We start from the raw sequence: 25,562 nt of genomic DNA on the forward strand, positions 1-25,562 counted from the left end.
CTAGTCTGGTTGATTTACATAACTTTGGTAGGGAGCAAATGAAATTAATGTAGATGATGCCCATATTCTGAGTACCAATGTGCTGTGCAATGGAGAAATAATAACTAACATCTTCAGCACACTTATTATGTGTGCTAGGCCCTGTTGTAGGCTGTCTACCTCTAGTGACTCATTTAGTTAAGTCTCACCCTGCGAGAGAGGTACTGGTAATGTCTCCATTTTACTGAGAAGCAAGCTGAGGCACAGAGAGGTTAAGTAATTTGTGGAGGTTAACAGGCAGCAATGGCACAGCCAGGGCTTAAGCCAGGCAATGAGGTGCCAGAGTCTGCTCTCAACTGCTATACAATCCTGCCTGAGAGCTATCAGCATTTTTTATTGTTTCTATTCCTTTTGCAGAGCTCGAGGGGGACATAGTCCCTGGTTTGTTGAGCACATCAAGGAGGGCCTCCCGTGGTCCACTGAGAGATGAACTGATGGCCATAAATTGTGCCCCAGCTGGCTCTCCATGGTCCAGAGACGTGCTGGGACACGGAGAGCTCAGATAATGAAAACTCACATATTGTTCAATAAGGAGCTAGAATAAGCGATTGGATCTTGTTTTGAGGAGTGTGCTGGCATTTGCCTCCCAATTGTTTGCTTTTAGGCCCACTCTGGGATAAAAGTGCTGTGGTGCCTAAGAGCCCAATAGGCAAGATGCCAGAGGGTTTAGAAGGAGCCGGCGAGGTTGTAACTCCAGTGGGCATGCTGACATGCTGGCATAACTCACAGCAACGCCAGCTGCTCTGCTAAACAGAAGAGCAGAGACGCTGTGTTTCTTCTGTGCATTCGAGGCAAACACTTGGAGAAGATCGTCAGAATCTTCGTCCCGGGTTGGCCCCGTGACCACTGAGCCAGCATCTCCCTTTGACAGATGCACAGAGCGGCGACCTCTAAACCTAATATGCTCTCCAAATGCAGTTCCAGCTGAGCCAGTGAGCTTTGCATGTTGATGGTGCTGTTTTCTCTTTTCCTCCTAGGCAGCCAGGATTGCATACCACCTGCAGCGTCTTTTCGGAGGAGGCGGCTGGCACGGAGGCCGGGCTACATGAGAAGTGCAGCTGGGCCCCGGATCGGGTTCCTCTACCCATCAGTGGCCGCTCCGTTCCAGGCCCAGGGAGGGGCGTGCAGTGAGGAGTCCCACCAGTCTGAGTCCAGGGCCGGACGGTGTGGCCTTGATTCTGGAGGCCAGTGGCGAGGCTCCTCGGTTGGGAGCCCTGTTCCTAGGAGCACAGCAGCCTCGGCTCCGACCTCTGGGGGCTACCTAGGCCTGGCTTTGACCCCTGTGAGAAGGCCCTCAGGGCTCTTTGGGATTCAGCTCAGAGCTGGCACCAAGCCACCTGCCAGGCCAGCCAGGTCGTGTGGCCCTGGGGATACTGGGTGGCAGGGGGAGCTCCCATCCATGGACAGTTCTGAGGCTCCAGTTCCTGGCCGGGATGCTGCTGGAGGCGGTACCTGGACAAAAGGCTGTCTGTCCCCAGAGGAGGCAAGTGGCAGCAGCTACAGCCTTGGAAGTGTCCCCAAGGCCCCCCCAACCCCTGCTGGCTCTCAGGATGCCTTTACGTCAAGCTTTAGCTTCATACGGCTCTCACTTGGCTCTGCTGGGGAACGTGGAGAAGCTGAAGGCTGCCTGCCATCCAGAGAGGCTGAGGCCCCTTGTCAGAGCCCCAAGGAGGCAGAAGTGAAGGCTGCCAGCATGGACAGGCCCCACGAACATCCTCGACTCTTCTCTCCCCACTTCACTCTCAAGACTATTCCCAGCCTGGCGGACTCTGCCCAGACCACAGGGGGCAGCCACAGGCCGGAGTGTGACATGCTTTCTTTGTTGGACACGGACACTGCCTCCTCCTGCTCCCCAGGCCCCTGGCGGTCTGAGGGCAGCAGCCTGGGGGAGGCTCACCTTTGGGAGACGCTGCTCAGGAGGTGCGAGCCTGTGCTGCTGGACTGCCTGCTGAGCGACCGGAGGCAGCTGGAGGTTGGTGTCTCCCAGCCTCCGGGGGCCCGTGAGTGTCACGAGCTCAGGCCGGCTTCGGGCAGAAGGCAGGAAATGAGTAGTTCTGGGGTTGACCACCGACTTCCCTCTGGGAGCTGCAGCAGCTCCTTTTGTAACTGACGGCAAAAAGATGTTGCCGTACTTCTGTTTCTTCTCTTTCTGTTTGCACACAAATCTGTTCTTGTTCTTGTCTTCTCTGTCACTTGAATGCTCAGATTTGCTCTGTGTTGAGCAGCAGGCTCCTCTGCAGTTCCTGGCCTACGTGATGTGTGGTTAGCTCTGCCCAGCTCTGCTTTGAAACAGGAAATTGGGGGCAGAGGCAGGGGAGCTGGGGCTGGCTGGCCTGTGGTTGAGTGGTGTGAAGATGGAGATTGATGCACCATATTGGGGGGGAGGCTGAGCTTCATTTGCATTTCCTGCAGCCCTTGCATTTCATCCTGCTCAGTGGGCCCTGCCTGACACAGCCAGGAGACTTTGCTCCTGGTCATTACATTGGTCAGGCTCTCAGTTTCCTTATTTAAAGATGGTAACCTTGCATGGGATTTTCTGTGGCTGCAGTGAGAAGCCAAGGGCTTTTGGAAGCTAGGGGGGGCTGTATACATGCAAACTCTGGCATCATGAGTGTGTTGTGCACCGTGTTATCAGAGAGGTGGTTACAACTGTGAATAGGCAGGGTTGTTCTACCTCCAAAAAATCCGAAGAGAAACCCAGCCTGAGATGCTTTGTGGCTGACCCATTGGGCTATGTGACTGCATTTTCCTTCTGTGTGCATATGATGTATGCATATGTGTGTATGTTTGCTGACATTTGTACACATCCACAAGGAAGTAGAACAGCTACTCATCAGGCATTTGGTGGAAATACCTGAAAATGTGAAGGTCATGTTCATTCCCAGCAATTGCATCTCATTTACTTTGAAATCTTTATGTGTGGCCTGATGTTCCTGGCCCTGTCCCTGTTTGCCCTGTGCCAGCCCTTGGGGACCCCAGCCACATGATTTATATCTCAAGGAGATTGTGAAGCCAGGCTGGATATGCAGACAGGGCTCTGTTCCCAGGTGATGCACAGAACCCTCTAGTTAGATGTGTTCAAAATTGATGTCTTTGTCTTCCCCAGCAAACCTGTTCTAAAGGGCCCTAGTCTTGGTACATATATTTGTTGATTTTAATTAAGAGCATCGATGCAGTTTCTTAGAGAAATTGCAAGCATCTTCAACACCTCTCTCATCCTCATAGTCCTGCAGCTAACCTCCCTCTCACAGCCGCAGCCTCTGCGCTGGTTCAAGTCCTTGTTATTTTCAACGTGGGTTTTGTAAGAGATTCTTGACATATTTGCCTTTCTCAGTGTCTCTCTTTTCCAGTTCATTCTCCGGATGGCCAGCAGAGTTATCTTCCGGAACACTGGTGGGATAGTGTTATTCCTTGGCTTGAAACCTTTGGTGGCTCATTGCTCTTCTCGGGATGGTATCCAAGTTCCTTATCCTGATAATTGAGACCTTTCCCAACCTGCTCCAGCCTGCCCCAATGCCTTACTCCTGCTGGCTCAGCCATCTGGTGCTGCTTCCTGTTCCTGAAGACACCAGGGAAAGCTGTGCCTCAGGCCTTTGGTTACAGTTCTCTCTGCCTAGAATGACCTTCCTACACTTTTCTACCTGCCACGCTCCTATAATCCCTTTGGTGTGGGTCTGAAGCCATCTCCTTGTGAGATGTTTCCTATCCTCTCTGGGCCAAATGATGCCCTCTTTCCATGTTCCCATAGCACTCTGGACATGCCCCATGGCACCACTCATCATATTTAATAATAATTTGTGGGTCCAAGTTCTGCACTTGACCATGAGCTCTGTAACCACAGATCATGTGTCTTAGACAGTTTTGAATGGCCTGATGCCTTGCATGCTTCTTGGCCTTCAGCTTCAGCTTCATTTTTATTTTTAGTGAAATGATTAATCTTGCTAAGAGGGACCACAGATACCTAACTGACAGCTTTCTTGGATTGCCTGGCTAAGGCACAAAAGAGAGTATGAGAGGCAGATATACAAGGTGTAAAGGGGTTCTCATCACCAATTCCACCCTCAGAAAGGTGTTTGTCTCTACCATCAATTCTCCAATGCAGGTCAGTCCTGTAACTCAATACAGGTCTGACTATATCTATCCGGAGGGAGTCTCAGATTCCACAGCTTGAGGGCTCGGTGCCATAAGACTGCCTGCCTCTTCCTCAGATGCCAGTTGCAGGTCCAGGCTGTCACCTGTGCTTCTGACCCACTGGCTATAGATCGGAGGTTCCAACAACACCTCTCTCCTTGGGTTCGATTAATTTGTTAGAGTGGCTCACAGAACTCAGAAAAACATTTTACTTAATAGATCATACGTTTACTATAAAAGGCTATATAACACAAGAACAGCCAGTGGAAGAGATGCACCGGGGCAAGGCTTGTGGAGAAAGGGCGTGGAGCTTCATACTTCCCTGAATGTCCTCATGTTTACCAACCTGGAAATCTCTCCCACCTCTGTCCTTTGGGTTTTTATGGAGGCTTTATTACATAGGCATGGCTGATTAAATCATTGGCCATTTGGGATTGATTCAACGTCCACCCCTCTATCCTCCCTGGTGGTGGTGGTGGTGGTGGGGAGTTGGGGGAGAGGGGGCTGTAAGGTTCCCAGGCCTCTAATCACGTTATTGGTTCCCCTGGCAACCAGCCCTCATCCTAAGGTGTCTTCCGAGAGTCACCTTATTAACATAACAAAAGACACCTTTCTTACCATCTTCACTGGAAATTTCTAGGGTTTAGGGGCCCTGTGTCAGAAAGGAACAGCCCAAATACGTAGCTCTTATTAGGAATTCGGAGGTTGCAGGTACTAAGTGGAGCTTTGTGTCATCATACTTTTCTGACTGTAAATGCCATTATTTAATGTTTCATTTCCAAGATCTCTTGAAAAAAATCTCTACAATGTATATCTGTATCTCTCCATCTCAAAAACTCAAGTTTTGACTCAAGTGAAGCACAAGTACAATGCAGATCATGGCCCGCTTCTCTCCCTCCCAAATAGCTAAATGAACAGAAATTCACGTTGGCAGTGATGCCTCTGCAGTCCACGTGGCTTCACTGGGTTTCTTTCTTCTAACTTCTCTTACCTGCAGGTAACTGACATCCTTCTGAGAATCTTATTTTTAATAGACTGGAGTCTGTGAACCCGTAAGCAGTTGTGGCTCGTGGGGCCCAGCCACGCCTCAGGCTCACCATGCCAGCTCCCTGAGCCACGGGGTCATTGCAGGGCCTGAGAGCTGGCATTCCAGGGGCTCTGGCTGCAGAAAGCCAACCTGACTTACTTTTTGGGTTTCATGATTTTTAGGTTTAAAAAAATATGAACCACCCTAGATACAGCTCTTCCTTTCACCTTTATTACCAGGCTGTGGGATTTATTTATTTATTTATTTATTTATTTTGAAAAAGATTTTATTTATTTATTCATGAGAGACACACAGAGGCAGAGACATAGGCAGAGGGAGAAGCAGGATCCCTGTGGGGAGCCTGATGTGGGACTCGATCCCAGGACCCTGGGGTCATGACCTGAGCTGAAGGCAGATGCTCAACCACTGAACCACCCAGGTGCCCCAGGATGCAGCTTTTATTTTTTTATTTTTATTTTTTAAAGAATTTTATTTATTTATTCATGAGAGACACACACACACAGAGAGGCAGAGACACAGGCAGAGGGAGAAGCAGGCTCCATGCAGGGAGCCTGACGTGGGACTCAATCCCCGGTCTCCAGGATCACACCCCGGACTTCAGGCGGCGCTAAACCGCTGCACCACTGGGGCTGCCCAGGATGCAGCTTTTGAAAGAATTGATTGATCATAGCCCACTAGACAGGTGTTCCTTGGGGAAGAAGGGCAAAGTGGCAGCCAGTTCACCCTGGGGGCTTACACGCCTAGGGCAATGCCTGGCCCACACCTCCTGCACCTGTGGGATTCTGGGGGATGAATCAGCCCTGCTGTCTCTGGGCACCTGCTGGGGCATGTGTGTGTGCTTGTGATCCCAAGACTCCCTGCAGCGGGGCACATTACTGGGACTGCCTGGGTGCTAGCCTGGCATTCTCTTCTCCCAGCTGTGTGCCTGTAGGTAATTTGCTTAATTGTTCTGCGCCTTTCTTGTTAGAAGGTGGACATAAACCATAGTACCCCCCTCATTAGATTCTGATGAGGATGAAATGTGCTCACACTTATGGATTCTTCAGACAAGGTCTGGCACTGAGCAAGTACCCAGATTGTTGGTCACTGTTATCATTAAAGAAATAGCTCAGAAGAAGAGGATTTGGGTCAAAAAAATCAAATTCAACCTTTTCCTCGTAGTGCACATTAAACTCATATCCTGTCTCAAGTAATGGGATCTGGACAGAGTTTATCCATAATTTAAGTACCTTTGTTTGTGGTAAACTAATACCTGGATGGCAAAGAACATGATGCTGTTTTCAATTATTTGAATGTCTGTTGTGTGGAGGAGGAATTAGCTTTATCCTGTGTGGTAGCAGTGATGGAAAGAACTCTGTCCAGGGCATAGGATTTATAGGGAGGTAGATTTTGTTTCAATAGGAAGAAGAGGCTCCTAACAGCTGGAGTTGTCTAGAATGAGGGGGGCCTTTTACGGGGGGTGGCTTCTTTCCTATCACGTTTGTGCAGAGGCTCCAGATTGCTCATTCAGGTTACTGGAGAGGCATTACGGATTTGGGAGATGTCCTTTGAAAGACTGGGATTCGGGCAGCCTGGGTGGCTCAGTGGTTAAGCACCGCTTTCAGCCCAGGGCCTGATCCTGGAGACGGGGGATCGAGTCCCACACTGGGCTCCCTGCATGGAGCCTGCTTCTTTTCTCCTTCTGCCTGTGTCTCTGCCTCTCTCTGTGTTTCTCATGAATACATAAATAAAATCTTAAAAAAAAAAAAGACTGGGATTCTAGTGTTCTGGGGCCTTTTAGATATTATATTCTAATTCCTTAACTCCCTCTCCCTTCTCTTTAAGTGAAAAAGCAAATCTCAGGAATTTGAGTTTTAGCTCCTTTTAAAATATAGCCGATCCTCAGTATTTGTGGATTCCATCTGAATTTGTGAATTTGCTTACTTTCTACAGTTTAACGGTAACTCCAGAGTCAATGCTTGTGGTGCTTTCCTGGTCATTTGTGGAAGTGTGCAGAGGGGCTGAAAGTTTGGGTTGCCTGACGTGCACTTCCCAGCTGAGGCTGAACAAGGCGATGCTGCCGTCTTGTTTCAGCTCTCTTCCTGTATACAAGTGTCCTTTGGGTGGTCTACTTAGTGCTTTCTTTGGAATTTCAGTGTTTACAGTGGCCCACTGGCACAGGGCTGTCAGGTTGCCTGGTGCTCCCAGGTGCTCCCAGGCTGCCGCGTGCCCCAGGGAGGAAATGTGTGTTGGGTAAGCTCTGTTCAGGCGTGAGCTGTAGTACTGTGGCCGTAAGTTCTGTTAATGAACCAGCAATATATGTTAAAGAAGGCATCTTTAAACTGAAGCACACATAAAACAAGGTTAGGCATTGATCAGCTGACAAAAACGTTGTGATCAGAGGCTCTCAGAAGCCGAAGGCTGGTTTCCCCGGGAAGCGGCGGTTTAGTGTTTGCTAACTGGGCATTTCTGATGACTTTACAGAACACAGCTACTGTGAATGAGAAGTGAGAATGTATAGCTTCTACTGTTTGGAAATAGTCACCCAGGGACGTTACCAGGGCTTGTGCGGGGCTGAGAAAATTGTGATGAGAGGAAATGCTAGCTGGGTGCGCAGAGGAGGCAAGCACAGAGAACCTTGCAAGTTAGCTCTGCCTCTGCTTGTGGAAGCTGCAGGAAAAGAAGGGAAATTGCCTGCCTCGCATGGTTGTGTCATTGGATAAGACGTGACCATCAGTGGCCCTGCTTCCAGCAAAGATGGGTATTGAGACATCTCTCAGGGCATCAGCTCAGGGACCTGCAGGGCTAATTGGGTGAGGGGGAGAAGATGAGGTGGATGCTGACTAATATGTGAAATTTTCCATGACTTTCTCTTCTGTAATTCTTCTGCTTCAGCTTTAGTAACTGTTTAATAATACCCCCTCTTGGGAGCGGTGCTGGTAAGAGTATGCTTTATGTGGCAGTTGAGCCACTCATACAGACTTTCTTCCATCCCTAATATGTACGACTACATTACTGGTGCAGTTTTCAGTTGTAACATGGACCAACTCAAGGATAAAGGGGTTAATGTAAACGTTCATTCATTCAGAAAGTATTTATGTACTACTTGTGCCCAACTTTGGAAATTGTATTAGAATAGGTTCGTAGCAGACAGTGACATGGCATTAGAGCCTTCACAGGGCAAAGTTGTGTTTTTTGCTTCGAGTTCCACAGAGGTAGCTGGGGGATCTGCTTCAGGGGGTCGCTCAGGAACCCTGCCTGCACCACCTGAACATATGGCCCCTCAGTCAAGGGGACAAAGAGGAAAACAGTAAGGGATCCTACAAGAGCAATTAAATCCTCAGTGCAGCAGGGACCTCCAAGACTTGCACCCACACCCCATTACCCACTGCAAGGCAGGGAGGGCACACATCCTTCTGTGTGCCCAGAGCAGTGGAGAACTGAGTACGGGTGAGCCCTGCCTTTTTCTGCATGAGTAGAAGAGAGTTCTTCCCTTAAAGATGCTCAGTTGGGAATGGAGCACACAAATGAAATGACACAAAACAATAGCTGTAACATGGTGTTCTAATTACTATGATAATTTTTTACAATTCCATTCATCCAGTGGCTCAAACCAAAAACTCAGAATCATTTTGACTTTCTCACCCCCCACATGGGATCTATGAGCAAATCCTGTTGGTTCTATCTTCAGACACTTTCGGAATGTGCCCAGGATCAGATCCCTTCTCACCATCTTCACTGTGCCCAGTATCATTCAGGCTGTCATCACCTCCATCCTGGGGGATTTCCATGGCCTCCCCTATCATCTGACTTCTGCCCTTGCCCACAGGAGTTGGAATGGAGCTGTTCAGAAATCATTCAGACGGTGGATTCCGACTGCCCCCATCACCCTCAGAGTAACATAAACACTTCTCAAAGGTCTTCGTGTATCTTCATGATGCATTCCTTATCACTTCTCTGACCTCATCATGTATAATCCCCCCTTAATCAATCCACCCCAGACCCAGTGGCCTCCTGCTTTTACTTGGCAACATTAGCAACACCTCTGCCCAGAGCCTTTGAGCTGGTTTTTCTTTTTGAAATGCTTCCTCCAGGAGTCCCAGGGCTTCCCCTCTTAAAACTTTCAAATCTTTGGTCAAATGTCAGAGAGATCTTATCTAAAGCTGCAGTCCCAGCATCTACCAACATTCCTGATGCCCCTTACTGGATTCTATGGTTTTTCTTCTTTCTTAACGCTAATCTTTTTCTAAGACTCCAGAAAATGTACTTATTATGTTAATTTTTATCTTCCTGCTCAAGAATATATGTCCAGAGATGGCTAAGAATCTTGTGCTGTATCCTCAACACTTCAGATGGTGCCTAACACCTAGGAGACACTCCGTAAATATTTGTTGAATGGCTTACATGAATAGGAACAGGCACACATCACAGAGACAGTACCCAGGAAGGACATTTTGCACAGACTGGAGGGGGTGATACCTGAACTGGATATTGAAGGAAATGTAGATGTAGCCAGGCAAAGCATGGAGGAAGGTGTGTTTCGGGAAGTAAACCCAAATCCATTCACTGATAGGTCTAGAATTATCTTCAGAAAATCCCGGGCCTCCTGTCAAGAAGAAAAACAATTAAGAATGAATGTGTTGGTAACCCTCCGACAAGTGATGGGATCACTGTGTCTATATGTAGGTTAAATAAGGTGATGCTCTTTTCTGGAAGGATTTTGTGAAGTCCTTCTTGTCAGTCTCAGCCAGCCAGCAGGGCAGCCTGCCGAATTAGAGTTCACTTTCTCCTTCTCTTGGCTTCCCTTCCAGTCTTGGTGTGTTTATCTTCATCATTTTAATGTGATTTTGAGAACAGAGACCATTTGGTCAGGTCAGGAAGTTTGTGTTCCTTTTCATTATGCAGTTTTTTTTCATGCAGATAAGGGTACAATGTGATGTTTTTGTTTAAAATAACTTTCTAACTCTTTTTGTGGATTTTATGCTCAAATTACACTTTCTCTTTATATAACTTTTTCTTTTTTTTTGAGAAACTAATGCATCTGGCATTGGAAAAATGTACATTTGTGGTTCTTTTTTTAAAGGAGAATAAAGAACTTCAGTTTTAAAATCATTTCTAAATGTTTTTAGCTTTAAAAAAATAAGTTTGCTTGAATGCTATTCTAATTTGGCTTTCATTTTCTTTCCCCTTCAAACCAACATAGGTAAAATCCCTAAGATTAAAGCTTCAGAAACTTCAAGAAAAAGCAATTGAAGATGATGATTATGATAAAGGTGAGTTTTATTTTGTTTATTGATTATTTCTTCTTTTCCCTGGAATGTCCCATTTCTCTTCTACCCTCATTTATACCTATTTTCTACCCCCCAAATGAATTGTGTAGTCTTTTCTCTGATCACCTCCACTCAGTAACAATTGATTGTTTTATAGCACTATTATTTTGTGGATATAATAGGACTTTATGAGCATTAATCCTTTGAATTATAAATTTGTTGATTACTCTGAAATACTTGGGGTATTTGGACAATGAAAGCTATTAACTCATCATCTGCCTGCCTAACATGTGATAGATCTATAATTTATTCATTCATTGAAAAATATTTGTTGTATACCTATTATGTGTTAGGCAATGTGGCAGGAATAGGAAAGTAAGGTGGACACAGTATCTGACCTTGTGATGCCTATAAATATGAGCTCTCATGGAACTTTTTGACTTCATACTTACCAGGACCAGAGATAGGAAATGAAATGGGTTTGAGAAATTCCAGGCTGCGCCAAAGGGGTCAAATGTACCAAATTTTCATGTGATATCCCCAAACATCCAAGCTAGAAAAGAGAATTCACAACATGAGACCAGACGATAGAGGAATTGATTAGATAGAAAAAAACAAAGAAACCAACAACAGTTAAAACGAGACATTGTAGTAGGAGCTGGAGCAGAAGCAGACAAGGACTGATGTGGCAGCTGAATGGACATGGGGTAGACTGGGTCAAAGGAAGGATTTCCAGTCTGGTTGGCCTGAGAAGAGTCTTTAAGGCTTTGGATGCTGATTGCCACATTTTATACCCATTTCTGCTGGATGTGGGGAAGAGAGAAGGCTTAAAATAACTTCCAGGTTCCCCTAGACATTTATGAACTTGATAGATCATCCTGGTGATAACCAGGTTTAGCACACTCAGAATAGGTCTGGAAATAGAATGTAGACTTAAGGATTCTTCTGGAAGCTGGTTAGCCTGGAGGCTTGGGTCTTCAACATTACTGACCTATATTTCTTATTTCCAATAAATATGTCATGGACCATTGGCACCAGGATGCCACAGAGTGGGATGAGTGATTTCCAAAAGGAGGTTGCAAATCCTATTCTAGAAACACCCAGAGCTGGTGTAGTGTTATTACATTTACCATTGAGGTGAGGTGGAGTTAGAGTGTGACGGGGTGGGAGGAAGGAGAGGAATCTGGGAATGGAGGTGGAACTCTAAACTCTCCCGCTCTTTCTACAGGCTGTCTTGATTTCATGACAGCACTGGGCGGAGACTGAGATGTGTGAGAGAGGAGGCGAGTCTGAGGCAGAGTGCACCTTGTGAATGGGCACAGCTGCAGGCAGAGAGCAAAGGAGCAATGCCTGCAGAAGGGGCACTCACTGACTTTTGTCTGTGAGGGACAACCGAGCCTAGGTTTGAGGCTCTCCACTGCTGGCCAAATTAATTTTCTCTGGCATGGGCCTTTAGCACACAGCTCTCGCCCTAACACACAAAACTGAAGACATAGGTGGAAAACCAGGCCCTCTTTTTCTGATCAAGGCCTGGGGAACTTTCTGGACTTGGTTTTTGTAGTGGGTTTCATTAAATAAAGGCTCACTTCTTTAGTCTTTTTTCCATATATCTCCAAAACACACAAGAGAACAAGATTGGATAAGATAACGCCTCATCAGGGAAGCCAAAGGAATAAAGACACCTTTATTTAGTGTTCTGTCTGAATTTCTTTGTCCTGTTTCTATGTTGAGAATGAGAATGTCTCCTGAATGAGAAGCTTGGGGGCAGGCCCAGCAGTCTGTTTTATAAGCCTTCCAGTGGTCAGGAGGCATGCTGGTATGTGAGAAAACACTGGCGCAGGGCTTTACTCTGCGGAGGACCGGCCTTGTTGCATAGCAGCCAGCTGAGTCCTGGGGGCAGGAGCAGGAAGCCATCAGGGGCTGTGTCCCTCTTGATGCATCTGGAGTCTGTGGACAAGACAAGCACCCTGGGAAGCACTTAACACACAGAATCACATACTGACCCCCTTCTGTTTAAACTCCCAAATCTGCAAACCTGGTTCAGTGTGTTGAGATGTGAATGCTCTTATGAAATGTGCAGAGGGCCTGGCACATAGTAGGTGGGCAGTACGTCAGAGTTTTGTGATGAACAAGGAAGTTACTTGCTGCTGAATGCACAGGGGCCACGGATGGCCAGCTGGAGTGAGCACAAGGATCAAGCACTCTTGCCCCCCAGGATGGGATTACTTAGCTCATCTGCAGTCCCCGGGATGAGGTACATGAGGGGGAGATATTTGTGTAGAATTTGTCTCATTTAAAAAAAATATCTATTGAGCATCTATTGTATATTATAGTGCTTCTCAAACTTTACTGTATATAGGAATCATCTGTGGAATGTGTTAAATGGACATTCTGACCAAGTAGGTCTGGGCTGGAGTGGAGACTCTCCATTTCCAACAAGCTCCCAAAGGGCACTCTTGCAGCTGTCCAGAGAATTGCACTTGGCATGCTGGTGGGATACAAGGGAGACATGGTCCATTTTATTTATTTCTTTTTAAAAAGATTTTATTTATCTATTTGTTTGTTAGTTCAGTGCGAATGAGAGGAAGGGCAGAGGGAGATGGAGAGAGAGAATCCCAAGCAGACTCCACGCTGAGCCCAAAGCCTGACGTGGGGCTAGATCTCATGATCTGAGATCGTGACCTGAGCTGAAATCAAGAGTCAGACACTTAACCGACTGAGCTACCAAGGCACGCTGATGCAAGGCCATTTGAAATGACACGTTGAGGGGATCCCTGGGTGGCTCAGTGGTTTAGCGCCTGCCTTTGGCCCAGGGCATGATCCTGGGGTCCTGGGATCGAGTCCCACGTTGGGATCCCTGCATGGAGCCTGCTTCTCCCTCTGCCTGTGTCTCTGCCTCTCTCTCTCTGCCTATCATGAATAAATAAATAAAATCTTAAAAAAAAAAAAAGACACATTGAGCACTGTCCTTAGGATTTTCATCTCAGGGAGTTTCTGACCAGGGAGAGGGGAGGTAGCACAGTACACAATAATGATAGTAAAGTTACACATAACACGTCCCTTAAAATATAAACTAAGGAAGTTCCAAAGGAGGAGAAACTACTTCTGCTAGAGGTGGGGTGGGTGAGGATTAAAGTTCTCTGGAGGGGGTGGTAACCTAGGTGGGCCTTGGAGGGAAAGGAGGATGCATCTGGAAGGGCACATTAGAGAACACAGAGAGGTGTAAAAGCCACTGTCCCACAGTGTGGTTGTCTTGAAATGGGATGTGAAGTTGGCTGTGGTCTGAAATGGATCACCACAGGGCCCAGTGCATGGACTGGCATGCAGTAAGTGATCCATACATTCTTGTAAACTAATGGCCAAGTCATTTGGGAAGTTTGGTTGATATTGAGGTGGAGAGTTTATTGTAATGAGATTTGTTGAAATACGATTTGAGTAAGATTTCCTTTCTCACTTGGTTTATCTAGGGTTACTAGTAAATGTTTCAAGGATTGTGATTTTGCTGTATACTCAGCCTTCACAGTCTTTGAGTGGACTCACTTCTGCTTCAGTGTTAGCAGCAGTGGTGGGGCTGTGCTCTTTCTCAGGGGAGCCCCCCAGGGACTGCAGGAGTTCACGAGGTTTGCCACGAGAATCTGGAGGGCTCTCCCTTGGTTTTGTTACTTTTCTCTCTTTCTTTTTAGTTTCACTCATAAAAAATGACTTTCTGTTCCAGACAAAGGAGCAATTGGCACAGAATAGAAAGTTCCATGTTTTATCTCCTCAAAGTGCTGGCAGATTTACTCATTACTGCCTTGTGGGAAAACCCCAGGGCTCTAATTACACCTCTCCCTTGCCTAGGAAGTAAAGTTAATAATTCCTTATATTCTTGCATAAAGCTGGGAGAGCTTGGGCAGGAAAAGAATAACACCATTTGGTACTTGCTTAAGAGTTTCTCTGCAGAGGCTCAAAACGCCTTACTGATTTCATCACGTTAGTGCTTGTCTCATGTCTGTGGTCAGCTGAAGGGCAAGTGTGGGACGTCAGAGTCCTGCAGAAGGAGAAAGTGCTGTCCCGAAATGGGAGATGGAGGGCAGGGTCTGTGACCGGCTGAGAGGGAGAAAAGGAGAGCGTGGGCAAGGATGTCCAATGTGGTTGCTGTTTCAGCTGCTTCTGCACTGACATCTGGCCTGGAACGTTCCCCTGCCTGTGACCATATCTGCTGCTCACTCCTGAAGCAAATGGAATGAGGTTGTGGGGAAGAAGGAGAAAAATTTCAGGAATTCATCATTTCAGGGACTCACATCACTGTGATATATAGCACAGCTGGCTTTACCCTGCTTGCTTAGGATTTCTTTCTTAGTGTAAAGAGTGGTCAGCACTGAATTGGTTCCTCTATTCTTTGTCTTCACCAATATCCATTATGACAAAACACAAGTATGACATGAGGCATTGGAAAGAGGAATGATGACAATAGAGGTCAAACATAAAACCACTCTAGAGAGTGACCAGCTGTTTCCTAAATTGCCATAATCTTCATTTTTTCTTTAAGCAAGATCGGTCTATTTACAGTTGCTCTTTGCTCTTTGGTGATGGTGTATAAATCATCCAAGTTGACAGCCCTGTTTTTCCGGGAGGACCCCATTCTCTATCTCCTTTAGGATTTGGTGTCTGAGTGGCTTCCTGGAGTCTCATGCTTAGAAACAGAAGCTCTGCTTCCTCTACTCATAGCCCTGGATGTGATAGAGCCCTTTCAAAATGGGAGTGGGTGCCATTTTGGGGTCCGTAGAGGAGAAATGCTATTTTTGGCAGCCTGTATTGCTTTGTGTTCCTACTGAAAGAGTAGACTGCATTTGGCATCTGCTCAGAGACACATGACTGGCACTTAAGATGTTTACAGAGAAAAGAGCTGCACTGAGTACAGAGATGGATGGGGGTGCAGTTTCTGTCTGCAATACCTGTGCTCATGCACTTCTCTTCCTCCCCGCATGCAAGGTTTAGAAACATCATCGCAGTGGCCTGCTATCTACCAGGTTCTCCCTCTAGGTTCTGAGGAGTGCTTGCAGTAAGTACCAGGAAAAGAAGCTAAGACAATGCAACCAAGTAAAGTAAATGGCATTTTTTTTTAATTTTTATTTATTTATGATAGTCACAGAGAGATAGAGAGAGAGGCAGAGACACAGGCAGAGGGAGAAGCAGGCTCCATGCACCGGGAGCCCGACGTGGGATTCGATCCCGGGTCTCCAGGATCACGCCCTGGGCCAAAGGCAGGCGCCAAACCGCTGCGCCACCCAGGGATCCCGTAAATGGCATTTTGTATGCATTGTCTATAGGTTTTTTTTACATGTGATATGTATGTTAATGTAGAGCTGTTGCACATCTGTTCCATGTTGGGCACTTTCCCATATGTAGCTATTACATCCCAGGATCACTGTGGGAGGAATTGATACTGCCCCTGCTTCTCTGGTGAGGCCACATACACTGCTCAGAGGGGACCAGCTGTGTCCTCAGGCCATCCATATCTTTGCCTCCTGTCCTTGCTGGGTCTATGAGCATTTTGTATCCCAATGTGGAAAACTGAGTTTTGGAGGAGTTGTGGCGACCAAACCTAGAAAGTTTCTGGATTCTGGAAACTCTTCTTTCCATGACGATTAGGGAAGAAGTGGAGGAGGGCTCCACTTGGGATGCATCAGGAGGATTTTCTATGATTTTATCTAAAACCTTAGGGTATTAGGAAGTTCGCATATGTATTATTTCAATTTTAACCTTCAATATTATTCTCACAAAAGCAAAAGCTTGTGTGTCTGCTTCCTCTTATTTTAGGTAAAAACTTAAAAATTGAGAGATGAGCTATTTGTGAAAACAAACATTGTAAAAAGAGAATGCAGACAAACACCATTTACTTCACTTAGTTTATTGTCTTAGCTTCTTTTCCTGTTTACAGGAGAGTTTATGTTTGTATAAGTTAAGGTCCAATATCTCAGCCAATGCTGGCTTTCAGGTCATTGTTCATATTTGCAGTTTGTGTGTTGGCATTTTTCATGAGTGCTAGGAGTGTAGTACATCGTGTGACACCTACTTCAGATGTGAGCTTTATGCACAGACCCAGATGGTTTATCTGCATATGGTAAACTTCCCTTTCATTTGTAGCACAGAATGTGATTTCAGCGTGACGCCTTTTTTCCTTGGTGTTCCAGCTGGGTGTACACTCAGCCACCTCCTCTGTTGGGGTGTTAAGGTTTGGAATTTATTAGACCTTCAGAACTTTGGAGGTGGAAGCACAGAGGAGAAAATGTCTTCTCTTGATGGCCACCTTACCATCTGTTCCCCACATTGATGGACCTCTCCCTTGCCTTCCCTGGCTCTGAGGAAGTCGGTCAGTCCTGTAGGGATTGCATGGAGTACAGCACATTATTCACTATGAAATCTGACCATCAAGGCTAGACATGCTGTTGAACACAAAACATCAAGACAAACAAAAAAAATTTTTTCCCCCTCCATCTCCTTCCCGTTATTAAGCACTTAGTTGAAACTTGGACACACTTTCCTGCTGGCTGAACTGTAGCATGTTTTTAATGAGTGGTAGCAGGTGGTTGTGAAAATAGTGGACACAGCATCTTACTCTCTAGGAAACTCTACAAGTGACACAAGTTTCTCAAGCTGTAGAGTCTGGTGGATGGGAGCAGGAGGTTGGGCAGAAGTTCCTCTTGCACTTACAAGACTGATTTTGAAGCATATCCCACAGAGTTTTCTATGTTCCTGCCACCTTCCCTGAGTGGCTGAGAGGCAAGCTGGGAGCCCAGGAGAGTAAGTTCACCTGGGGAGATATTCCATCTGGGCCTGAGGAACTCAGCTGCTCTACAGGTAGCCAGACAGGACAAAGCAGTGACTTATATTGAGGCTGGCTAGCTGGGATAGTTTTTCTGTGAGAGCACTTAGAACTTTAGAAATGTCAGCAATTTTATTTTATTTAGCAGTGTTTTCAAGGATTGCTTCCCCTCTTTCTACAGATTGAGAACTGGAAGGGGTGTGTCTGTGATCAGGAACAAAAACCTCAGCATGACTGAATCTTCCCACAATCATTTCAGGTCCAAAATGTCTCTGCTTTTGGTACAGATGGTAGATTTGCCCTTAAAGGGAGATGCAGGGTGTTAGTCACTCAGGCTATTATCACAAAGCACTGCAGACTGGTGGCTTGAAAAATAAAAATTTATTTCCTCATAGTTCTGTAGGCTGGAAGTCAAAGCAGGTGTTGGTGGGTTGGCTCCTTCTGAGGCCTCTCTCTTTGTCCTGTAGATGACCGTCTTCTCCCTGTGTCCTCATGGGGTCCTCCCTCAGTGTGTCTGTGTTCTAATTCCCTCTTTATAGAAGGACACCAGCCATTTAGGATTAGGGCCTATCCAATGATTTCATGTTAATTTTATAACTCTTTAAAGAGTCTATCTCCAAATATAGTCATTTTATGTGGTACTTAGGTACTTTAACATAGGAATTTTGAGGGGACATAATTCAGCCCATAACAAGAGCCTAATGGACTCAGGGCAGAGCTAAATACTAAACATATCCAGGTGTTTCTGCAAAAGTTTGAATAATTTGGTTTCACTAGTCTATTGTCAAATGCAGATATTTGATAGAAAAGTTAAAAAAAAAAAAGGCAGACTTCTGTGACATGAATGAGCTAATTATTCTTTTCCTGTCCACAAAGTAACCTGGCTATTACTCGTATCTTGTTTTGTGTAAAACCCTGAAGCTAGTGAAGAGCAGAGAATGGCTTTTGGATCAGTATATCACAGTACCTTTTTCACATGAACAGCATGTTATTGACTCTTTGCCAGGTTTACCATGCCATGGTGGACCAAAAAAATGTGTAAAAGATATTAGTTTTTTTCTTAGGGAATGTTAGCTTATTTGGGATGAAATGAAAATAACATAAATGTGTGAAATTTCAGTTAACATTAAAATTGTGTGTGCGTGTTTGTGTGTATGCATGTGTGTGTGTATGTGTGTGTGTGCTCTGTACTTTCAAGAAGAAGAGACCCAATTTAAACAAGAAGAAGAGGAAAAGAGGATTCATAGTTTGGTGTGACAGTGCTGAGGTGAATGGGGTCAGGGGACCCAGGATCCTCACTTTGCTGTTTGCAGTTTGACTTATTCTCTCAAACCACTTGTTTTAGTGGCTTACCTATTGCTACATGTGCTAGACTGAAAAATAGCCCCCTGAAGATATTAACATCCTAATTCCCATAATTTGTAGATGTTACCTTATTTGGAAAAGTGTTTTGCAGGTATGATTAAATCGAGAGTCTTGAGATGAGATTAATTGGATTATTGGGGTAAGCCCTAAATGCCATCACATATGTTCTTAAGAGAGAGGCAGAAGGAGACTGGATCAACAGAAGAAGAGGAAGTGATATGACCGCAGAAGCAGAGATTGGGGTAATGTGGCCAAAAGACTTGGAATGCTAGCAGCCAACTGGAATCGGAAGAGGCAAGGAATGGATTCTTCCTGAGAGCCTCCGGAAGAAATACAGCCCTGATAACACTTGATTTCAGCCCAGTAAAACTGATTTCAGACTTATGGCCTCCAAAACTGTGAAAGAATGAATTTCTGTTCTTTTAAATCACAAAATTTGTGGTTATTTGCTACAGTAGCCATAGGAAACTAATATACAAACAACCACAAAATTTAGTAGTTAAAGCAATGTCAGGGAATGACATCAGGAAAATAGTAGAGTAAGTGACTCCAAGCATTCATTCCCTCACAGAAACATCAAAAGAGAAATATAAACCGTCAGAACCAACATTTTTGAACTCTGGAAAATAGCCTAAAGTTTAGTGTAACCAAGCAAACCTTGAACCAAGAAAAAGGCAACTTGAAAATAGTGGGAGGACTTTGTGGCATTTCTACTTGCCCTTGTCCTACTCCTCCCCAGGATGGCAGTGACCTTGGAGATGACAGCTCACATTCCTGGTGTGGGACTTTGGTCCCTGATTCCAGGGGGAGCAGAGCAGATTTTACTGGAAAATTATTACATAAGTCTATTCTAACCTGTTTTGGGTTACCTAAAGGACTGACATCAAGTGCTTGTCTTTCTTTTGGGTAACTTAGGGTGGAGCCTAGAAAAATGGCAAGCATTGCTTGAAAACACTGCAAGGTGGACTAACGAACTGAAAACAGCTGGACAAAAGTTACTGATTGAGAGATACAGCAGGCTATCTCCTTCCCAGGAGCAACAGCTGGGGGAGACCTTTGGGATATTCAAAAGCACTTGTGTATATATAGAAATTTAGAAAACCACTTATTTGTTCAGAGAAAGATACATACTTAGAAAAAAGAAAGAGAAGACTAAACTTTTACCTCAGTCTGATCCTAAGGAGGCTGGTGTGCCCCAGCAGTGCAAAGACTGGGAGAGAAATTTGTTTGTTCATATTTGGTGTTTTTCTGTGTGTTTATTCTGTGCTATTTCTCCCTGTGCTTTCTTTTCTGTTTTTTTTTCTTTTTCTCCCAGCATTTGAGGAACTCTTTGTCTAAACACTGGCTAAACACAAGTTATAAGACTCTTCAAGGAATATAGTTTTTGCAAAAATAGTTTGGAAAATTACCTAAACAGATGGACTACTGTAGCCTTCAACAATGGTAAAAACAACAGCAAAAACAGCAACAAAGCCAGCAAACTGGGGGATTTGGAGAATCTGATTTCCAGAGTTACTACATTATAATATTTAAATGATCAGTTTTCAACAAAGTATCACAAGACATACAAAGAAATAGAAACACATGGCCCATTGAACAAGCAAAGATAAATGGACAGAAATCATCCCTGAAGAAACTCAAATATCAGATTTATTAAAGACTTTAGAACAACTGTCTTAATGACGTCCAAAGAGTTAAAGAAAACATGGATGTAGAACTAAAGGAAATCAGAAAAACAACATATGAACAAAATGAGAATATTAATAAAGAAAGAAGTTGTAACAAGTAATCAAATTCTGGAGCTGAAAAGTGTAACTGAAACAAAATATTCACTAGAAGGGCTCAATAGTAGATCTGAGTGGGCAGAAAAACAATCAGCAAATTTAAGATATGACAAATGAAATAATTTGGTCTGAAGAGGAGAAAGAGAAAAGAATGAAGAAAATTGAAGATAGCCTCAGAGGCTACTGGAACATTATCAAGCAGACCATCATATACTTATAGGAGTTCCAGAAGGAAAAGAGAGAATGACAGGAGAATATTTGAAGAAATAATGGCTGAACACATCCTAAATTTGGTGATATACATGAATCTACAAATTCAAGAGCTCAATAAACTACAAGTTAAGGTTAACTCAGTGAGACCCACAGGGAAACACATAATCAAATTGTCAAAAGTCAAAGACAAGAGACTCTTGAAAGCGGCGAGAGAGAAGCAATTCCTCACATACAAGGGATCCTCAATAAGATTGACAGATATTTTCTTATCAAAAATCATGAAGACCAGAAGGCACAAGGAAGATATATTTAATGTGGAAAGAAAAAAATTGTTGATCAAGAATTCTATACCCAGCAAAACTGTCCTTCAAAAAATGAGGGAAATAGTAAGAAATTTCCAGGTAACAAAAGCTAAAGGGGTTCATTACCACTAGACCTGCTCTGCAAGAAATGCTAATGAGTGTCCTTTAGGTAGAAATGAAAGGACATTAGAGAATAACTTGAAGCCATGTGAGGAAATAAATAATTCAGTAATGGTAAATAGATGGGCAAACATAAAAGCCTGTATTGTTCTATTTTTGGCTTCTACCTCCACTTTTTGTTTTCTATATGATTGAAAAGACAAATGCATAAAATTTATAATTTATGAATTATAAATCCATGTTCCTGAGTGTACATGATAAAAAGATGTAATTTGTGACAGCAATAACAAAGGAGCTGTATAGGGGCATAGTTTTTATAGTCTATTGAAGTTAAATTGGTATCAATTCAAATTAGACTGTCTTTACTTTAAAATGGCAAATGTAGTCCCATGGCAACCACAAAGGATGTGCCAATAAAATATACACAAAAGGAATCAAAACAGTTCAATACAAAAAAATTGATTAAACACAAAAGAAGACAGTAATGGAGGCAATGAGGTGAACAAAAGAAAGACATACAGAATTACTTTAAATCTTTATCAGGAATTACTTTATCAGGAATTACTTTAAATCTAAGTTGATTAAACTTTGTAATCAAAAGAGAGAGACTGGTAGAGTGGATTAAAAAAAAATGATCCAACTGTATACTATCTTCAAGAGACTTATTTTAGACCCAAAGGAAAATAGATTGAGGTGAAGGAATGGAAAAAGATATTCCATGCAAATAGTAACCAAAAGAGATCTGGGGATCTACGTTGTTAGACAAAATAGACTTTAAGTAAAAAACTGTTATGAGACAAAGAGGCATTATATATTGATAAAAGCATCAACATCAAGAAGATGCAATAATTTTAAACATCTATGCACCAAACAACAGAGCTCCAAAATATATGAAATAAGTATTGACAAAATAGAAGGGAGAAATAATTCTCTGTTATAGTTGGAGCCTTCAATATACCATTTTAATAATGCAAGAACATTTAGACAGATAATCAATAAGGATATAGAGGCTTGACTAACACTATAAACCTACTAGACCTGACAGACATATATAGAACACCCCATCAACAGCAAAATACATTTTTTTTCTCAAGTGCACATGGAACATTCTCCAAGGTAGATCACATGTTAGGCCACAAAAGAAATCTCAATAAATTTAAAAGATTATAATCATACAAAGTATCTCCAACCACAGTGTGATGAAGCTAGAAATGAAAACCAAGGGCCAATTGGAAAATGTACAAAATACATAATAATTAAGCAGCACACTCTTAGAGAACTAATGGGTAAGAAAGCAATCTCAAAAGAAATTAGAAAACATTTACAGATTAATGAAAAGGAAAATTAAACATCTCAGAATTTATGGGAGGCAAGTAAGGCAGTGCTCAGAGGAAAATTTATAGCTGTAAATACCTATTTTAATAAATAAATAAATAAATAAATAAATAAATAAATAAATAAATAAATTTTTAGGGAGGAGAGAGAGTGGGGAGTGAGTCAGGGAGAGGGAGAGAGAGAATCTTGATCTCATGATTCTGAGATCATGACCTGAGCTGAAATCAAGAGTGGACACTTTTTATTTTTTGTAAAATATTTTATTTATTTATTCATTCATGAGAGACACAGAGAGAGAGGCAGAGACATAGACAGATGAAGAAGCAGACTCCTTGCCAGGATCCTGATGTAGAATTCAGTCCCAGGATCCTGGGATCACAACCTGTGCTGAAGACAGATGTGCAATCACTGAGCCACCCAGGTGTCCCAAAAGTTGGACGCTTAACTGGCTGAGTCATCCAGGTACCCCTATAGGTATTTTTAAAAAAGGAGAAATATCTGAAAAATAATCTAAATTTAGACACTGATGAACCAGAAAAAAGAGTAAACTAAACCCAAAACTAACAGGAGGAAATAAAGATTAAAGCAGAGATAAAATAGAAAATAGAAAACCAGTTGAAAGAATCAATAAAATCAAAATTTAGTTCTTTGAAAATATCAACAAAATTGGAGAAGAAAAAAGGAGAGAAGATGGAAATAACTAAAATTATAAATGAAAACGAGAACATTACTGCCAAACATACGAAATAAAAATGAATATGAGAGAATACTATGAACAATTTTATGCCAGCAAATTGGATATCCTGGATGAAATGGCCCAATTTTTTGAAAAGCACAAAATACCCACACTGACTCAAGAACTAGTCAAGAGATGGAATTAGTAATTAAAAACCTCCTAGCAGAGAAAGGTCCAGGGCCAGATGGTTTACTGGTTAATTCTATGAACCATTTCAGGGAATTTAACATTAATTCTTTTCTAACTGCTATGAAGAAGAGTAGAGAACGCTTCCTAATTAATTCTATGAGGCCAGCATTATCCTGATATCAAAGCCAGATGAAGACTCACAAGAATGAAAATTACAGATCAATATCACTTATAGATGCAAATATCAACAATGCTGAGGTATAGATGTGAATCAAAACTATACTCACTAGGATGGCTGCTATCAAAAAATGGACAATGACAAGCATTGGTGAGGATGTAGAGAAAGTGGAGCTCTCATACATTGGTGTAGGAATGTAAAATGGTGCAGTGCTATGGAAAACAGCTTGGTAGTTCCTAAAGAAACTAAACATAGAATTACCTCATGACCAAGCAATTCTACTCCTAAGTATGGTCCCAAAGGAATTGAAAGCAGGGACTCATTCAGATATTTGTATGCTAATGTTCACGCAGCATCATTTGCATTAACCAAGCAGTTGCAACAAACCCAAATGTCCATAAGTAGATGAAGGGATAAACAAACTGTGACATATACATACAATGGAATATTATTCAGCCATGAGAAGGAATAAAATCCTGATAAATGCTATGGCATAGATGAATCTTAAAAACATTGTGTTCAGTGAAATAGCCCAGACACAAAAGGACAAATACTGTATGATTCCACTTACATGAAATACCTAGAACAGGCAAATTCAGAAACAAAACAGATAATAGGTTAATGGGACAGGACACCTGGGTGGCTCAGTGGTTGAGTGTCTGCCATTAGCTCAGGTGGCGATCTCTGGGTCCTGGGATGGAGTCCCACATCAGATTCCCCTCAGGGAGCCTACTTCTCCCTCTACCTGTGTCTCTGTGTCTCTCATGAATAAATAAATAAAATCTTAAAAAGAAGGAGGTTAATAGGGACTGGGATAAGGGGGATGGGGAGTTACTGCTCAATGGTTGCACAGTTTCTGTTTGAGATGATAAAATTTTAGAAGTGGTAAGTGGTGATGATTGCACAATATTGTGAATGTACTTAATGCCACTGAATTATTCAAAAATGGCTAAAATGGCAAATTTTGCAGTATACATATTTTATAATAATTAAAAAATTAATACAATGTACCCAAACCCATTGAATTATATCTTTTAAATGGGTGAATTGTATGGCATGTGAATTGTACTTGATAAAGCTGTTTAAGAAAAACAACAAAAATATTTATTTTGTTTGTGAGTCTGCATTGTGGGGAGGGCTGAGTGGGTGTAGCTTATCTCTACCCCAGGCATCAACCAGGGCAGCTTGAAGGCTGGGCTTGGAATCACCCGCATTGTGAATCACTCATTGTGGCTGGTGGTTGATGCTTGGTACTTGGCTGGGACTGGGGCTGGGACACCTGTAGCCTATGGCTGTGTGGCTGCCTTGCAGTATGGTGATGATATCCTGAGAGAGAGCTGGGCAAGAAGTAGTACCTATTGTGGACTGAACTTGAGGGTCAGGCAGCGTTACCACTGCTGCATTTACTCATTAGAAATCACTAAGTGTGATGTGATCCATACTTGAGGGCAGAGTAATTATCCATCTATTGATGGGAGGAGTGGCTAAAGAATTTGTGGTATATTTTGAAGCCACAACAGACCGCCCTTTATTCTTGTGTTTTTACATTCTTTCCACATGCAAAATATACTCACCCACATTCAAAACCCCTCAACAGTGTCACATATTATGGCACCAGGTTCAGGCTTGATGTCCAGGGGCTCCATGTCTAATCAGGTGCTGCTGCAGGTGAGACTCCTCAGGTGGCAGTCTCCAAGCACAGCTCCTTGGAACACTTGTGTACTGAAGATATAGCTTGTCAACCCCCACAGTCCCAACCTATGGCAGTGGGACAGGTGTAAGATCACTGCTACAGATCCTTGTTCAAAAAGGGGAGAAATAGGAGGCACAGGCAGCCATGGGTCCATGGCAATTTTGAAATGCAGCTGAGCTCCTGTTGTCAATCCTTGATTAGGGTTTATCCCTACTGCCTGCAAGTGATTTTTTCATGGCACTCAGCTCTGACCTATGGGCTCCTGATTCTACATCCTGAGTCATCCTTCCTTGTCCATAAACAGCAGCCTGAGTCTGGAGCCAAGTAGTTTTTCAGCCTGCTTTCCACCCCTACAAGTTTGGGAATCTAAATGTTTTTTGTCATCGTATACCGTCCTTGTTCTTTCCAACTTGACATAATTCTTTTAAAAAT

At 43.5% G+C, this 25,562-nt stretch overlaps 1 protein-coding gene across 10 annotated transcripts in view; it reads left to right on the plus strand.

Annotated features, from left to right (window-relative positions):
- DISC1 (DISC1 scaffold protein) overlaps positions 1-25,562 on the plus strand; it is a 350,357-nt gene that overhangs the window by 49,737 nt on the left and 275,058 nt on the right. For all 10 annotated transcript variants that reach the window (XR_005986855.1, XR_005986856.1, XR_005986857.1 and 7 more), the window contains exons 2-3: positions 1,017-2,011; positions 10,401-10,470. Coding sequence is in view for 7 of the 10 variants with exons in the window: in XM_041749370.1 (XP_041605304.1) it covers positions 1,017-2,011; positions 10,401-10,470 (1,065 nt within the window). In the remaining 3 variants the exon portion in view is untranslated. The remainder of the gene's footprint in view (positions 1-1,016; positions 2,012-10,400; positions 10,471-25,562) is intronic.

The sequence above is a fragment of the Vulpes lagopus genome, chromosome 3 (assembly GCF_018345385.1).
Source record: "Vulpes lagopus strain Blue_001 chromosome 3, ASM1834538v1, whole genome shotgun sequence".
Lineage (NCBI taxonomy): Eukaryota > Metazoa > Chordata > Mammalia > Carnivora > Canidae > Vulpes > Vulpes lagopus.